Source organism: Salminus brasiliensis, chromosome 14, assembly GCF_030463535.1.
Source record: "Salminus brasiliensis chromosome 14, fSalBra1.hap2, whole genome shotgun sequence".
NCBI lineage: Eukaryota > Metazoa > Chordata > Actinopteri > Characiformes > Bryconidae > Salminus > Salminus brasiliensis.
The window spans coordinates 35,069,647-35,088,523 of record NC_132891.1 but is presented as its reverse complement, the minus strand read 5'-3'; the positions used below and the strand labels follow the sequence as shown (position 1 = coordinate 35,088,523).

At 43.9% G+C, this 18,877-nt stretch overlaps 1 protein-coding gene across 2 annotated transcripts in view; it reads right to left on the bottom strand.

The window, feature by feature from the left end:
• Positions 1-18,877, bottom strand: part of LOC140577354 (uncharacterized) — a 113,606-nt gene that overhangs the window by 28,923 nt on the left and 65,806 nt on the right. The window contains exons 22-33 of one of the 2 annotated variants that reach the window (XM_072697286.1): positions 17,200-17,244; positions 16,978-17,031; positions 16,192-16,236; positions 11,726-11,779; positions 11,366-11,419; positions 10,752-10,805; positions 9,728-9,781; positions 6,680-6,733; positions 5,691-5,735; positions 4,835-4,879; positions 3,761-3,814; positions 844-900 (exon numbers count right to left, since the gene is read on the bottom strand). In XM_072697286.1, coding sequence (XP_072553387.1) covers positions 844-900; positions 3,761-3,814; positions 4,835-4,879; positions 5,691-5,735; positions 6,680-6,733; positions 9,728-9,781; positions 10,752-10,805; positions 11,366-11,419; positions 11,726-11,779; positions 16,192-16,236; positions 16,978-17,031; positions 17,200-17,244 — 615 coding nt within the window. The remainder of the gene's footprint in view (positions 1-843; positions 901-3,760; positions 3,815-4,834; positions 4,880-5,690; positions 5,736-6,679; positions 6,734-9,727; positions 9,782-10,751; positions 10,806-11,365; positions 11,420-11,725; positions 11,780-16,191; positions 16,237-16,977; positions 17,032-17,199; positions 17,245-18,877) is intronic. The other variant, XM_072697287.1, reaches the window with a different exon arrangement.

The window sequence follows — 18,877 nt, the reverse complement described above, 5'->3', positions numbered from 1 at the left end:
TGTGTTGGGGCTGTTAGGGCCTGGCTTGGGGCTGTTAGGGTCTGGCTTGGGGCTGTTAGGGCCTGGCTTGGGGCTGTTAGGGCCTGGCTTGGGGCTGTTAGGGTCTGTGTGGAGATGTTAAGGTCTGGCTTGGGGCTGTTAGGGTCTGGCGTGGAGCTGTTATGGCCTGGCTTGGGGCTGTTAGGGCCTGGCTTGGGGCTGTTAGGGCCTGGCTTGGGGCTGTTAGGGCCTGGCTTGGGGCTGTTAGGGTCTGTGTGGAGATGTTAAGGTCTGGTTTGGGGCTGTTAGGGTCTGTGTGGAGCTGTTAGGGTCTGTGTGGAGCTCTTAGGGTCTGGCTTGGGGCTGTTAGGGTCTGTATGGAGCTGTTAGGGCCTGGCTTGGGGCTGTTAGGGCCTGGCTTGGGGCTGTTAGGGTCTGTGTGGAGCTCTTAGGGTCTGTGTGGAGCTCTTAGGGTCTGCCTTCAGGCTGTTCGGGTCTGCCTTGGGGCTCTTAGGGTCTGTGTGGAGCTCTTAGGGTCTGCCTTCAGGCTGTTCGGGTCTGCCTTGGGGCTCTTAGGGTCTGTGTGGAGCTGTTAGGGTGTGTGTTGGGGCTGATAGGGTCTGTGTTGGGGCTGATAGGGTCTGCCTTGGGGCTTATAGGGTGTGTGTAGAGCTGTTAGGGTCTGTGTGGAGCTGTATCTCTCTCTAAATCACTCGCCTGTCTCTCTCTCTATCTTGTCCACTGAGCGAGAAACAGCTACATAATCTAATCTTACTCAAATACATCATTTAGTCTTTCCAGCTCCAGCCAGGAGAAACTCAGCCTCATCTCCTGCAGTCTCTGCTTAGCAAGTGTCTGCGTTACCTCATGTCCTTGCTCTCCATCCGGTCCTGGGTCCCCCGGAGGCCCTTTAGCTCCCTGCTCAATTACAACACACACACAAACGGCCCATTAAAATCAGGTCACGATTGCATAAGCTGTCATTCCAGCACGCAGTGGTTTCCCATAACCCAGCATAAACAGTTCTACTCCACTGCCTAACTCAAATAAAGAGGATGGGGGGGTTCTGTGTGTGTGTGCGCTCGGGCGAAGTGTGTGTGGATCAGCTGACAGAGCAAATCACTAGCAAGAGGAAGTGTGATGGGGGGCACTTTTAACAATGACCACAGGGGCATAGGTGTGTGTGTGTGTGTGTGTGTGTAGTCTCTGGACTGATCAGCTAAAACTGTGAGCGCTCTGCTCTTGGTTTAAAAAACAGCAGATAAAAGTGAACTGAATCAAATTTAATTGAATAAACCAGTAAAACAATCAAATAAATCTGAACTGAATTAAACTAAACCCAGTAAAACTAAACTGAATTAAACTAAACCCAGTAAAACTAAACTGAATTAAACTAAACCCACAAAACCTGAACTGAATTAAACTAAACCCAGTAAAACAGAACTGAATTAAACTAAACCCAGTAAAACTAAACTGAATTAAACTAAACCCAGTAAAACTGAACTGAATTAAACTACACTGAGTGAAACTGAACTGAATTAAACTACACTGAGTGAAACTGAACTGAGTGAAACTGAACTGAATTAAACTACACTGAGTGAAACTGAACTGAATTAAACTACACTGAGTGAAACTGAACTGAGTGAAACTGAACTGAATTAAACTACACTGAGTGAAACTGAACTGAATTAAACTACACTGAGTGAAACCATGTTAGTGAAAATGAAAAGAACACTAAACTGAATCAAACTGAAGAACTGGATAAAGGTTCAATAGAACTGAACTGCATAAACAACTGAAACCAAACCAAATCAAACTGAAAAAACAGAATCTGAACTGAGTGAATCTGAACGGAATGAAACAGAAACTGGATCAAAGCATAAATGTGAATTAAATCAAAATTCAATTCAACTAAACTGAATTAAAATAAACTGAATAAAACTGTAACACAAAATCAAACTGAAAGAAACTGAACTGACAGAAACTGACTGATTCATCTAAACTCAATAAAACTGAACCTAATGCAAATCGAACTGATCTGAACTGAACTGAATGAACTTGCACTCTCAACAAAGACCTCGGGGTGTGTGTGTGTGTGTGTGTTTACACATCCTAAAATCCTGTGTTTATGTGTATGAGCGTCTACGTGTTTGTGTTTGTGACAGAATCAGGGATTACGTGTGTGTGTGTGTGTGTGTGTGTGTGTGCTGTGTCTCAAATCCACTGCTTTTTAAGTGTGTATGTAGGCAGGCGTGTGTGTGTGTTGTGTCTAAAAATCATGTGCATTTTATGTATATTACAATGTCTATGTGTTTGTATTTGTGTGTGAGAGAGTATGTGTGTGTGAGTGTGTGTGTGTGTGTGTGTGTGTGTGTGTGTGTGTGTGAATGGAAAAACAGCGCTGCCACATCAAACAGCTTTGGCTCCTCTGTGTATTTTTACACAGCCTGTCACAGCTGGGGGTCCGTCAGAGAGATTACATGTTTGGACTAGCTGATATAAAACACACACACACACACACACACACACACACACACACACACACACACACACACACAGCACAGGAAATGCCAGGAGTTGAAGCTAAGTGCTTCACACTGCCCCTCACATCTTCATCCCACCAGCCTGGTCAACAAATCCTGGACTAAAGGAAGTCAGACGTCTGAACTGAGGAGCAGAGCAGCTCAGTCTGGATCAGCTGTGTTTAGGAGATCAGTCAGCAGTGATGAAGCTCTGCTCTCCATCTGTGCTGTGAACACATCACTCACGGGTTCCATCTCAGAGAACCCGTCTGGTGCAGTGTGGAAGTGTGTAAATAAAAATATAATCACATGCTGTTTATACACACACACACACACACACACCTGCAGTCAGTCTCTGGAGAAAAAACTACTCTGTTTAAAAGCATCAGACTAAGCTGAATCGGACTGAGCTGAATCAGACTGAGCTGAATGAGACTAAGCTGAATCAAACTTAGCTGATTCAGACCAAGCAAAATCAGACTGAGCTGAATCAGACCAAGCTGAATCAGAGTGAGCTGAATCAGATTGAGCTGAATCAGACTAAGCTGAATTAGACTGAGCTGAATCAGACTGAGCTGAATCAGACTAAGCAGAATTTGACTGAGCTGAATGAGACTGAGCTGAATCAGACTAAGCTGAATGAGACTGAGCTGAATGAGACTGAGCTGAATGAGACTGAGCTGAATGAGACTGAGCTGAATCAGACTGAGCTGAATCAGACTGAGCTGAATCAGACTGAGCTAAATGAGACTGAGCTGAATCAGACTGAGCTGAATCAGATTGAGCTGAATCAGACTGAGCTGAATGAGACTGAGCTGAATCAGACTGAGCTGAATCAGACTGAGTTCAAACAGACTGAGCTGAGTGACACTGAACTGAATCAGACTTAGCTGATTCAGACCAAGCAGAATCAGACTTAGCTGATTCAGACCAAGCAGAATCAGACTGAGCTGATTCAGACCAAGCTGAATCAGACTGAGCTAAATCAGATTGAGCTGAATCAGACTAAGCTGAATCAGACTGAGCTGAATCAGACTAAGCGGAATCAAACTGAACTAAACAGAAATGACTAAAACTAAATTAAACCAAATCGAATGAAACTGAATCAAAAGAAACTAAAGGAAATAAAACTGACAAAAAAACTGAACCGAATGAATCTGAACCAAATGAATCTGAACCGAATGAATCTGAACCAAATGAATCTGAACCAAATGAGCAGCGATAAATTCAAAAATGAAAAGTGTAAAGCAGATACTCACAGGCTCACCATGTGGGCCTTTCTCACCAGTACTGCCAGGAGGACCTGAAACACCCTACAAAACACACACACACACACACACACACACACAGAAGAATCAGAAGACACACATTCACACACCTGTCAGGTAGATGACAGTCATACGCTGCTTATTCACTGATAGGAGGGTTAAATATGAGGGGCAGCAGCCTTACAGCTCTTCTGACTGCCTTGTATAGACTGCAGGCTCTTCAGATATGCATCTTAAAAAGCTGATATAATTGATTTTTCTTTTTTCTATTTTATAATCAGTGTTAAAAATTCTAAATAAAAAACATTATTAGAATTATTAGAACTGCAGTTTATTAAAACAAATGAAGGAACTTGTTTTGGACAGTGCAGATAATTAGTGTTTGTATGTAGAAACAGTGGCTATTTTTATAGGATCTGAATTTTAAAAAATTACATCACAAAATTTGCAGATTAAAAAACATAATTTTTTTAATTTTTTCCAACTTTTCCAACAAAAAAGTCAGAAAGACTCTAAGACTGTAAATAAAACATCCAGCATAATGATGCAATTACATAAGTCTGTGATGTACAGCTTCAGGGTAAGGGTTAACCTCAGTAGGTCTCTGTGTATCAGACTCAGTTCTAAAGGCTGTGTGTCTGGCACTAGATGGCGCTGTGGGTTTAAAGGCGCAGAGTGCGAGCGAGAGTGCGAGCGTGCGAAGGGAAGGGAAAGAAAATCCCCAGGCTATTAAAAGTCTGGTTTAGTTTAACAACTACAGCACTCTGATACCCCCCTCCCCCCAACCCCCCACCCCATCCGCCCCCCCCCCCACACACACACCCAGCTATAGCGCTGTATAGGAGTGAAACGGTAATGACAGGGTAATGACAGAGCGAAGGTGAGGTTTTGCTAAGGGTGTGTGTGAAGTGTGTGTGTGTGTGAAGTGTGCATGAGTGACACCTTGTCCACCTCTGTGAGCTGTTGTACTGAACGCCAGTCACACTGAAAGCTCAAGTGTGTGTGAACACGGTTGAGTGGCAGGACGGCTCCAGTTTGGTGGTGCAGTGTGGAGTGTGTACGTACCGGTGGTCCTGGGTTGCCTCTCTTCCCTGGACCTCCAGCTTTGCCCTGTAAAACACACACACACACACACAACAGAAAAATGCATGAAGCCACTACAAGGTTAGGGGGTTTCTGCAGGACTGCACCCGTAAACCCTACTGGGGTATAAAGCCCCCCAGCATTGAGCTGTGGAGCGGTGGAGGAACGGTGTTCTCTGGAATGATGGTGGAGGAGCTCCATCCAGTACTTTTAATTGGGATGAGTTGGGAATTGGGGATGATGATGAGGTGGAGTGGGGTGGTGATCAATCATCGAACATCCTGACCTCACTAACTCTCTTGTGGCTGAATGCAATCAAATCCTCACAGCAATGCTCTATTCCAAAATCTAGTAGTAAGCCTTATTCTTCTCTGGACAGTAGAGACAGTTACTCCAACAAAAGCAAGAGATACTCTGTTAAATAGCCTTGATTTTAGAAGAAATGGTGAATGAGCAGGTGTCCCAATACTTTTGTCCATATAGTGTACATGGAGGAGTAGTAGCCACACGCTACACACAGTAGCCTGAATGTATCTGTTTGTGAATATTACACAGTGTACAGGGTCAGAAACCACAGGATGCTAATTGGTGGGCTATAAGGTCCTGTTACCTGTTAGCTACATTAGCCTCGTAGCTCTCAGGGTAAAACTGCAGCTAAACTTCAGACACCAAACATGAGCTGGCATGAGGTACACTCTCAGTAAGGGGGGGGGGGGGCTGGGGGCTGGGGGGGGTTGTCAAGCTACTCCTTTAATCTCAGGATTTGCATTGTGTGGGTAAAGCGAGAGCAGCCCACACACAACGAGAGAGAGAGAGAGAGAGAGAGAGAGATACTCACTATAAAACCAGGCGCTCCTTTCTTCCCAGGTTCACCCTTCTCCCCCTGTAACGACACACAGAAAGACACACACACACACACACACACACACAGATCAACAGCTGCCTTTGAGACTTTCTACATACTCATTTTTATTAATAATAAATGTATTAGGAATATTTATTGTCATTAGAAAATTATTATAGATTTGTATTTTATTAGAAATTCATACTGGATTTTAATTCTGTAATTCTGGATATTAATACTTTTAAAGCTTAATTTCAATTCCAATTGAATTTTATCAAAAAATCATTCTGGATATTGTTTTTTATTCATTCTGGATATTCATTTTATTAAACATTTATTCTAGATGTATTTGTTTTTTTCACCCTGAATATTCATGTTATTTAAAAAATAATTCTAGATATTAATTTGATAAAATTTTATTCTAGATGTATTTATTTCAGTCTGGATATTAATTTTATAAAAAAAAATTCATTCCAGATATTAATTTTATTAAACAATTCATTCCGGGTATTATTTTGTTTTATTCATTCCAGATATTAATTTTATTAAATACTAATTCTGAATATTCATTTTATTATAAATTCATTATGGATATTACTTTTATTAAAAATTCTTTCTGTATATTTGAGTTTTATTCTAGATATTAATGCTTTTAGAGCTGTATTAAGGATATTCATTTTATTTTAAAATCATTCTGGATATTAATTTTATTAAAACTTTTCTGCATGTTAGAGCGTTATTCTGGATATTAAAGTTATTAGAACTTCCTTCTAGATCTTCATTTTATTATAAATTATTGTTATTAAAAATTCACTCTGGATATTCAGGTTTGAAATACAGCCTGGATACTGATTGGCTCCAAATTCATTCTGGATACTCTAGTCTTGCCCAGCTCTGTTCTTCATGCTGGATCACGCTGACTCTGAGAGCACGCTTGGTGTAACGGTCAAACGCCGCTCAATAAGACTGTGTAGTGACGTCACCTTGCCGCCTTCTGTTCCTGGCTCTCCAGGAGGTCCATCGGGTCCTCTCGGCCCCTGATACGAACAGAGAAGGAAAAGTGTTGTTGACCGTTTGACCACCTTCCACTTTGAGCTTCAGCTTAAGACTGGACTCAGACTGGACTCATCAGACCAGCATCACCAGACCTGCTTCAGAGCAGTCCTCTTTAGGAGAGCACCTCACACCCCTCACACACTGTTCCTGCCTTCAGACACACATCTGTGCCATAAAACCACCCTTCCCATGAATTTCCCAGCAGGAAGGAGCATATAAATGATCAGAGCCTTCTTTCTAACGAGTGCCTCAGTCCAGCCAGCCAATCAACGGGCCCGGGGCACACGCCAGTCAAAATACGACGAGCCGCGAGCAGCGAGAGAGAGAGCAGGAGAGAGCGAGAGAGCGAGAGAGGTGTGGTGATTTTATTCTTCTCAAAACATTTGAAGACAAATCCTCACATTGTGAAGCTGGGAGTAATGAATGCTTCATTCAGCGTTTGTTCAGAAGCGGTAAGTGAGCCGTGTTTTTACACCGGCCCTGTTAACGACCAGCCCGTCTACCCGTCTTCTTGAAAACTGCTGGAACACAATCCCGCCATTTGCACCAACCTCGGGCCTCAAACAGTGCCATTCTTATTCAGCTGTGAGGCACCTAACTCATTCGTTGGCCTTTAGTCATGCGAACCTGGACCTGAATCTACGGCTACATCCCACAGTATGGACACCATATCTCAATCTAACTCAATTAAAGAGCTGAAACTGTACTATAGTGAAAGTATGGTACCATATCTCAATCTAACTCAATTAAAGAGCTGAAACTGTACTATAGTGAAAGTATGGTACCGTATCTCAATCTAACTCAATTAAAGAGCTGAAACTGTACTATAGTGAAAGTATGGTACCGTATCCCAATCTAACTCAATTAAAGAGCTGAAACTGTACTATAGTGAAAGTATGGTACTGTATCCCAATCTAACTCAATTAAAGAGCTGAAACTGTACTATAGTGAAAGTATGGTACTGTACCCCAATCTAACTCAATTAAAGAGCTGAAACTGTACTATAGTGAAAGTATGGTACTGTATCCCAATCTAACTCAATTAAAGAGCTGAAACTGTACTATAGTGAAAGTATGGTACTGTACCCCAATCTAACTCAATTAAAGAGCTGAAACTGTACTATAGTGAAAGTATGGTACTGTATCCCAATCTAACTCAATTAAAGAGCTGAAACTGTACTATAGTGAAAGTATGGTACTGTATCTCAATCTAACTCAATTAAAAGAGCAGAAACTGTACTATAGTGAAAGCATGGTACTGTATTCCAATCTAACTCAATTACAGAGCTGAAACTGTACTATAGTGAAAGTATGGTACTGTATCTCAATCTAACTCAATTAATGTCTTTAGAAGAAGGCTATATGCTAAATGTTGGACTAAATGCTAACTGCTAAATCCCTGACATGTCTTCCCATGCTTGCAATTCCCAATCCTTTCCTCAGTGCAAGGCTGAGCAGGTCTTTACGAGAGAACTCCCAGTAAACCTGACAACTCAAAATAAAAGTTAGGTTTAATCTGTGCCTGGAGATCCCACCCAGAGGCCCCACCATTACCTCCATTATTCAGCCTCACTCAAGAAAAGCAGCCTTCAAACAAACAGGAAAGGAAGTCATGCAGCTAGTTACCGACTAAACAACCTACATGTGTGTAAATGTGTGTGTGTGTGTATGAGTGTGTGTGTGGGGGATTGAATAAGTACTGCCATGTGTAAATAACAGTATATGGGAATTGCAGGGTTCCTGTACTATCAGATGGAAGATACCTAATGAAGCTATAAATTAAGGTAGTCTTTCTCTCTCTCTTTCTCTCTCTCTCACACACACACACACACACACACACAAATACATATACATTCAGCACTAGCGTGACTTCGCCTGGCCCCCACATGTCCCTCATGTAGCAGGAATGCAGCATTCTGGGTAAAGTCAAATGCCATATTTTGAAATAGACTTTTTAAAATTGTATATTTTTTATATATCGTCAGAATTCCCGCTTTGCTTTGGTGTGAAATGAAGGAAACGTACCGATCCGCTTTCATTTACAGTGTAGGTCAATGCAACCAGGCGTCGGTCGCCATGACAACAACCTAAATACAGCCATTGTATGTACTATCCAAACTCACCAGTGAACCTATGCAAGTCTTCTGAGTATTATATGGAATAATGACGATGGTAAATTAATAGAAACTCTGGAAACAACACATTTCCTTTGGGACTATTTTGCCTTACCACACCCTGCACGTATCCCTCCACCATGAGCAGGCAAAAATGCAGCGTTTCTCAGCGTGTCTCAGGCTTCCTCAGACTAGTCCCATTCACCACCACTGTTGTTAGCAACTCTGACTGGGACATGCTCTCCAGAACGAAGCATTTCACACCACACCTCACTCTGAATGACCCGGCTTACATTTGTAATTAACATTATTAAGATTAATTCATTCATTAACAATAATAATTAACAATGTAATTAAGCAGAAATATGCATCCACAGCTGACATCCAATCAGCTACTTGCTTTTATGTGGTTTATGCAGCTGTTATACACCTATTCAGGGGTCCTTTCGTTTGAAACTGTGGAGGAACCTCTTAAGGTGCTTTGAGGAACCTTCCAGGAACCTTCAAGGAGCCTTTGTCTTCTAAAAAGGACCTTAAGAGGTTCCTCTACTGATGATATCTGTGGTAGACTTGATGACGAACCCCAGCTGCCCTGATGAAACAGCTGGTCACAAGGCAGCTGTCATTCACATCCTGACCACTAGGGGTCTCACTGGGCTGTGGACACACAGCGCTCAGTCCACAGACATGCTGTCCCTCTACACAGAGCCCAGAGCCGACTCCATATCAGCTTCAGTCTGCAGCTGAGCAGAAGTGTAGTAGATGCGTGAGGCCACAAAGCTGCTATCCAAAAGGGGGCGCTAACTGATTCCCCGGACACTTGGGACAGAGATCTGAATGGGAGTGGGATTTTCTCTCTTACCCTTCTTCCTTTCGACCCAGGAATGCCGGCAGCACCCCTCGGACCCTGCGGACCCTGACATGGAAGAGACACAAAGATTCAGATCTGATTCATAGCGAATACTGCACAATTCATAGTGGATGCTTCACAATTTACAGTCGGTGCTGACTAATTCATAGTGGATGCTGACTAATTCCTAGTGGATACTTTACAATTCATAGTGGATGCCGACTAATTCATAGTGGATACTTTACAATTCATAGTGGATGCTGACTAATTCATAGTGGATACTTTACAATTCATAGTGGATGCTGACTAATTCATAGTGGATACTTTACAATTCATAGAGGATGCTGACTAATTCCTAGTGGATACTTTACAATTCATAGTGGATGCTGACTAATTCATAGTGGATGCGGACTAATTCCTAGTGGATACTTTACAATTCATAGTGGATGCTGACTAATTCATAGTGGATGTGGACTAATTTATAGTGGATACTTTACAATTCATAGAGGATGCTGACTAATTCCTAGTGGATACTTCACAATTCATAGTGGATGCTGACTAATTCATAGTGGATACTTTACAATTCATAGTGGATGCTGCACAATTCATAGTGGATGCTTCACAATTTACAGTGGGTGCTGACTAATTCATAGTGGATGCGGACTAATTTATAGTGGATACTTTACAATTCATAGAGGATGCTGACTAATTCATAGTGGATACTTTACAATTCATAGAGGATGCTGACTAATTCATAGTGGACACTTCACAATTCATAGTGGATGCTGACTAATTCATAGTGGATACTTTACAATTCATAGAGGATGCTGACTAATTCATAGTGAACACTTCACAATTCATAGTGGACGATATATATATATAATTCATAGTGATTTAAGACTAGTCTTTGATGTTGAAGCTGACAGAGGACACTGCCACTGGACCTAGTCAGCAAGTGAGTTCAGTAAGATCTGTGTGTGAGGAACCAGCCTCACTTTACACACAGTTTGTAGGTGCAAACATAAGCAGGACTTACAGGTGGACCCTGTGGACCCACATCACCCGGACCTCCTGGCAAGCCTGGATAACCCTTAAGCAGAGAGAAACGGCATTAATAAATAGAGTGAAGGCCTTCCTATTCTCTGGCTCCTGAACATGGAGGGCTGTTATGGGTGTTGATGGCATTTAAACTCATGATCTCCTGAGTCTCTCCAAAAGCAGGCAGTTAGACAGTCACTCCACTCTAGAGCTGTGAAGCCGTGTACAGTTCTGTACAGTTGTAATGTGGTGTAATTTCACAGCTTTAGACCGGCCCTACGGTCTAACTGCTGCTCATCATCAGGTGCGAGGAAACTGTAAGTTTAAATCCCAGCAAGGCCTCAGTGCTCAGATGAAGGGGGCGGAGCCACAGACTAAACATCTTACACACAGTATTTATCAGCTTCAGCTGCAGATCATTTGCTGATGGTTTTGAGGCTGAACTCAGCATGAACTGTTGATCACACTGAGATGTAGAAGTAAAAAAGTGAGTCAGGAGAATTTTAGAGTTGGCTAGGAACACATCTACTGACCCCCTGAGCTCCCTGTGAAAGCCTGGCCATCAATAACGTGTTAGATTCAGCCTATTGGAGCAGTGTTAACTGTTCTTACCCCAGAGCCTTTCTCCCCAGGTGGACCTAAAGGCCCTGCAGGACCACGATCACCCTGTCAGAACACAGAAACACAGAAATCCAGTGACGTAAACAACACTGTGACACCAAATTCTCTTCAGACTGAGTAAAATGCTGAGAGACAGAATTCAGGACAATCATTAAACACTGGACAAATGTACCAATCTGTGATTGGTCAGGTCTCTTTAGGGTGACCGCCATGTCCACTGCTTTCCTCTGACAGGCCATGTGGCTTTCATTGGTTGACAGTGGTTATATCACCTCTGGAAGAAGCTACTTGTCGGTCAGCTAGTGTCTGGCTGTCTGTCTTAGCAGTTAAAGAGGACTGAGGCTGCTTTACCTTTTCCCCAGGTGGGCCGACCACACCTGTAGGTCCAATCAGTCCCACTGGTCCCTATACACACACCGCACCCAGAGAGAAAAGATGAAATGTGGTCAGAATATCATCTCTCTCTCTTAAATCATTATATATATATATAATTATATAGTGTAAAAAATAAAAATATACAATGTAATATACTAATATATACATAAAATAATAAAAATTAAATAAGAAAATAAATAATAACTATCATATGACTGCCATATAAAAATAACAAAAATATACTATATAGTTTAGTAAAATACCACAGAACATGGAATTAGTAAAATTCCATTAAACAAAATAAATACGCATATAAAATAAATATAACAAAAAATATATTTATAATACAATTAAAATAAAATACTAATAAATTAAATTTAAATGTAATAAAAATACACTATAATGCATAATACAATTGCAAAATTGTTTTTTATTTTATTACATTATATTACAAAATCATACTATAATGTAATAAAATAACACAAATATTTAAAATATGTTCAACCCTTAGCATCAAAATGTTAAAAGCAATAACTATGATAAAATTTACTGATTAAAAATAAGAGGTAATTAAGAAAAAATGGCAAAACATTTTATAAACAAATTTTGATTATTTACACAATTTAAAATGATGGATTATTGTATTGTCAAATCAATCCAATACACTATGCTGCCAAATTTTTGGACCACCTTTAATGAAAGGGGTATATACCCCCCCAGGAGTGAGCTGTAATGATGGATGTTGGAGCTCCATCCAGTACTTTTGGGATGAGCTGAGGAGTTGGGGATCATCAACGCTCTTGCCAGTGAATGCAATCAGATCCTCACAGCAATGCTATATATATATATAGCCTCTATACGCAGGAAGTTGTGATCTTGAATGGCGATGGAAAGGTAGGCTGAGGTATCGTATGAAAGATGGGTCGTGTTCACATGTCCAGACGATGCACACGTCTAGAGATCAGGGCCGAATAGCAAAAGGTTGCTGAACGCAACGTGCAAAAGCTGAACCCGTGAACTCCTGAACCCTGACTGAGCATAAATCAGTGCTGGCAGGGAATGTGGCTCACTCCGAGTAAACACACAGTGACCATAATTTACATCGTTTTCTAAAAGCTGGTACGGAGCTGCTCCTCTGTTTTCACGCTGACCCTCCAGGGTTCTGAGAGAGCCCGGATCTCCAGGATTTATTATAGAGGTGCCTTCACGACACACCGATTGTCAGAAACCACCTACTACCTTTGCCTGGGCTGGAACACGGCCCAACAGTAGTTAGGAAAACACGTCATTTTCCATAGTGATATTTTCCTTCGCTTATTTTCCCCCAGGCTGTGATCATTAATTTGGTGGTGGGGTAGGGGTGGGGTGCGATGGGGGGGGTACTGTAAAAGCAGGATGAATAGAGGAGGTGTTACTGATGTTTTCTACAACATGGCTCCAACTGCTGGAAACTTATTATTCCCATTTACTACTTTGACAAAAGTATTGGGACATCTGCCCATTCACTGTTTACAAAAAGAGCTGATCCTGCTTTTCTTGGAGTCAATCACCATTATCACCATTGTCGATCCAGAGAACACAGTTCTTCCACTGCTCCACAGCTCAACGCTGGGGGGCTTTATACCCCTCTAACCTACGCCCTGAATGGCATGGTGCCAGTAGGTTCATGGTGTTGATCTGCTCCAGAGAGTCCTATTCTATTGGCAGTTCTTCTTCTCTACAGGAACTAGACAAGCTGTGTTTTTATGTGCAATGGGTGCAGCTTAAAGTAGCTGAAAGCATTCACTGGAAGGCGTGTCCACAAACATTTGGACATACAGTGTACATTATATGCCCAAAAGTATATAGACGCTGTTCAAATGAGTGAAGTTCAGCTCCCCTTCCAGGCATCCCTTCTAATGAAAGCATCCAGCTACTTTAAGCTGCACCCACTGCTGACGCAGATGTGCAAATGCACACACACACACACACACACACACACACACACACACAGTCCCTGTAGAGAGGTACTGCCTAATGCCAGGAGTGGGCTAGAGGGGTGTAAAGCCCCCCAGCATTGAGCTGTGGAGCAGTGGAGGAACTGTGTTCTCTGGATTGATGGATGATGGGGCTCCATCTAATACTTTTGGAATGAGTTGGGGAGTCAGGAATGAGGTGCTGACCTCACTAACGCTCATGACTAAATGCAATCAAATCCTCACAGCAATGCTCTATTCCAGAATCTAGTAGTATGCCTTATTCTTCTCTGGACAGTAGAGACAGTTACTCCAACAAAAGCAGGATCAGCTCGTTTTAACCCCCTTGATTTCAGAAGAAATGAGCAGATGTCCCAATACTTTTGTCCACATAGCGTATATTTCTTTGACATAACCTTGAACGCAAGGTTCTCTGTGATCCCAGAGGAACGATACACGCGTCATCGCCGTCTAAAGCAGCGCTTGGGAGTTACGACCTCGCGGCTCGGGGTATCTGCAGGACGCAGCGCAAATCCTTTAAGTGAAGCACACTCAGGGACAGGGAGCGTCTCGGGCTGTAAAACCGCAGGAGCTGATTTAGAGAGACGGGAGCTCTGCAGCCGAACATCTCGCCACTCTACAGGTTCATCTGAGAGTCACTCGCTTTTCGCCCTGCCTCGTACTCCTCCCTCTCGCTCTCTCCGATCTCTCTCTCTGTCTCTCAAACGTACTTCACTCCCTTAGCCTTTGACAGAGGAAAGACTCACTGTCTGGGGGGGGGGGGGTCACCCTGGATCTGACCACATCACCCTGACACCTGGGCCTACTGGCTATCGATACGTAGTGCTGAATCTAAATGGTACAGAAGCCACGAGAGGATAAGACCAGTAGCGAGGGTCATCCAGAGCCATGCTGCTTTGCCATCAGCAGCCGGAGTCCTAGAGAGCACAACTGGCCGAGGAGGAGACCTCATGTGCTAAGTCCTTACCCTACTAGTGTCAGGAGCATTGCTAGTGCTAGGGGGGAGCTATGAAGGGGTGGGTTAATTGGCAGCAACATTTTTTTAATAATATAAAATGAATTCATAAATTAATTAATTAATTAATTAAACCATGTGGATCATCAGAAGTATTTCTTGGTGTTCTGACTGGCTGGCTTTGTAGGTTACTGCAGCTCGGCCATTCGGCAAATCGTCATCGTCCAATTTCACAACTCCACCAGTTTCACCAGCCAACATTTCTAAGCTCCCAAAATTGGCTTGATTTCTTGTGCAAAAGTTTTTGGACACCTGCTGATCACAAGCATTACTTCTGAAATCGAGGGCACTGGCTGAGAGTTTGTCCTCCTTTACTGCAGTAACAGCCTCTACTGTTCTGGAAAGACCTTATACGAGATGTTGGAACATTGCTGTGAGGAGGATTTGACTGCATACAGCAATCACGAGAGCTTTGGTGCGGTAAGGTACTGATGTTGGATGATTAGCTGTGCCCCTCCAGCTCATCTCTGCATGGAGCTCCATCACTCCAAATGCTACACTGCAACTGGGCCTGGTTGTCCTCCTCCGACTGGATTGGAAAAAAGTTTGTGGACGCCCCTTGTGTCTAGTCCCTGTAGAGAAGTACTGTCTCTGAAGCAGCACCATGCCTCCTAATGCCAGGGGTATAAAGCCCTCCAGCTTGGAGCTGTGGAGCAGCGGAACCGCCTGATGTCATGCTGTTCCCGAGAAGCCTGGAGAGCTGCAGATCTGTGTCTGACCACAGACCGACTGAAGGACTGCGGCCTCATCCTAATCCCTCACACATGTGAGACTGAGCACGGACACACGAGCCTAGTTCTTGGAATTAGCATGTAAAACACTGTACAAATCACAGAGCTGCAGAAGACGGACAAGGTCCGACTCCACCTTCGGGAATTCCTGTTCTAGTGCGAGACGTACGTCTGGCGTGAGAGTCCCTTGCTGACAGCAGAAGCCCCTTTCATGAGAACAGCCTATTCATCACGCAAAAGGCTGAAGAATGAGTGCAGGCGTCCCGTCGTCTTCGTGACGTGACGCTCCACTCCTCGACCTTCTGCAGCTCATCGCTAAACTCATTCTCAGAGCCGAGAAGCGCTGGAGCCGGTTCTCGGAGCCGGTTCTCAGAGCCGGACACAAAGCGAAGAGGCTCCTTTGATGTACACATTCTGTCCGTCTTTTTCCCAGACGCGTCCGGCATAGCGTGGAGCTCCTTTCAGTGGAGACGGCTAGCCCAAACAAACGTCCCGGCAAAGAAAACAAACGGAGCGGATCTCCTCCAACTTCAAACCACTCCGCGTTCAGATTCGGATGCAGCGGAGCAGAGCGGAGGTGCTGCGCCGGATCGGCGAGGGCTGAGAAAGCCCAGAACGGCAGCGAGTGTTTTTTCATGTACAGAAACTAGGTCAGGAGCCCGGCAGGACACCAGACGCGTCACCGAACCGCAGAGGAAGATCTAAAACAGGCAGACTTACTGGAGGGCCACTCTTCCCGACGTTCCCTGGGTCTCCGACCTCACCCTGTAAACATGAAGCATCATAAGCAAACAAACAAACAAACAAACGTGTGAACTTCAAATCTAACTTCTGAAGCGTCCAAACTGAACCCCCACCAACATCACAGGAGATCTGAGCACATGGCAATGCCTGCTGTGGAGCGAGCTCTCTCATTGCGAGTGTTGTTATTACCAGCTAATGACAGTGTCGGGAGAATTCCTGTGCCGTCATAACGATCCGTGCAACAAATTTACTACCAACGGAGCCGTGCCGGGCGTAAAGGGAGCGCAGGCTGACGCCCAAAACGGAACACTTGGTGTAATTGGTGTAACTTCATAAATCACCCAGATGCATTTCACACCGCCGAGGGAAGCAGGCGAGTGCCAGGAAACAACATAACACTACAGTGAGGAGGGGCTAAGGATGAATCTGGAGAATATTGGCCTGACTGGTGTCAAAACTGGTAGACCACGTTCCCAACTATGCAAATTATCCAGCTGGTATCCCCCTCCACCAGCCAGGACCCTGCATGGCCTTTCTCAGAGGCAAGCTCCTCGGCTCCTCAGCTCCTCGAGATGCACTGAATTTCAGTTAAAAAAGGAAAATCGAACCGTTGTACGGATTGCAAAAAAAGGGGTTGATGGGTTGAGGGGGAGGGAGGGGCCAGTTAAGCTCTCTGGGACTCCAGAATTGGAGTGTTGCCCAACAGTACCCCTCAGTATCCCCATACCCCGACCCCCACCCCCACAACCTTCCCATCTTTACCTTCAGTCCTTCAGGCCCCGCCTCGCCTAGATACCCTTTCCTTCCAGGTCTGCCCTGAAAGACACACACATGTACGTACACACACACACACACACACACACACACACACACACACACACAGCCCATGTTATAGGTACAGTAAGCATTACGCCATGGAATGCAATGGAAATTAGAGAGCACACACACATTCACACACTCTCTGGTAGGACTGGAGATACTTACAGTGGGCCCAGGTTTGCCAGGTGGACCCAAAGGGCCTTCATCTCCCTGGAAAACAAGACAACACAGAGAGAGAGAGACACACACACACACACACACACACACATACACACACAGGAAAAAGCATGAGGAAACATTTCAGTAAACACTCTGCTGATACACCCCCATCAACACTGCACATTCCTCTATATACACATCACCCTGAGAGAGAGAGAGAGAGAGAGAGAGGATAAAAAGGTGGAGAATCTGTGTGTGTGTGTGTGTGTGTGTGTGTGTAATACATGCAGCTGGCTTTATTGAAGACTTACACACTCAACCAACCATCTAGAGACTAATCCATATAGATAGCAACAGTCAAGCACCCAACAATAAGAAAACACACACACACACACACACACACACACCTTCTAATGAATGCATTCCTTTAGTTTAAGTTGCACCCTTTGCTGACACTGATGTGCAAATGCACACACACACACACTCTGTACAAAAGTACTGCCAATAGCATAGGACTCTATGCAGAAGCATAAATCTATCAGCACCATGCTGCCTACTGCCAGGCGTGAGCTAGCAGAGGGGTATAAAGCCCCCCCCAGCATTGAGGAGCTGTGGAGCAGTGGAAGGATAGTTGGTGCTCCATCCAGTACTGTTGGGGTAAGTTGGGGAGTTGAGGATAATAAGGCGGGGTTTTGATCATCATCATCCAACATCCTGACTGCTGAATGCAATCAAATCCTCACATCAATGCTAAACCTCCTAAATCTAGTAGAAAGCCTTCCTCTCTGGACAGTAGAGACAGTTACTCCAACAGAAGCAGGAGAAACTCTTTTAAACCCTTGAATTTAAGAAAAATGAGCAGGTGTCCCAATACTTTTGTCCATTTCATTGTTCCATTTATCATGTGATATTGAGGGGATATAAAGAACACCTTCCAGATTATGTCAAATAAAGTGAACAATGCCAAGTGCTTAAGTCTAGTCTGGGCCTGAATTGCTATGGCGACTGTGTTTCACCACTGAAAATGTGTTTAGTCTGGGCTTAGTCTTTATCCGGGTCAGAGAAACCGGTCCGTAGATCCTTAATCTTAATCTTAACCTCAGGAACCAAAAAGAAAGGGTTTTGCTCCTAAAAAAAAAAAAATAATAATAAAAACATGGAACATTTGCCCTGAAACACACACACACACACACAACCACCCACACACACACACACACACACTTCGCTCAGGGTGCTGCAGCATGGTTCCAGGCGAGCGTGCCAGAACTGTGTAGTATCAGCAGAAGATAAAGGAGTGTGTGGCTGCAGCGTGCCAAGACTTCCGCTCCATTTTCCACTCAGCGGCTGGAAAAGTTTCCAACAGGAAAAACAGAACTGCCATGTTTTTCCTAGCACCCGCTAACAGCCCCGTCCCGGGACCGCCGAACAAACCTCGTCTGATTACAGGCTTTCTTCCTTTCGTAGGCACTGCAGGAAGGCACGGAGGTGTGTGTTCAATGCTTATACATCTGGAGGGGCTGGAGAGGTGGGAAGGGGGTCCTGACATACATATTCCCTCTACACTATATGTCCAAATATTTGTGGACACCCCTTATGAAAAAAGCATTCAGCCACCTATTTCTGACACAGATGTGCAAATGCACACACACACACACACACACACACACACACACACACACAAACA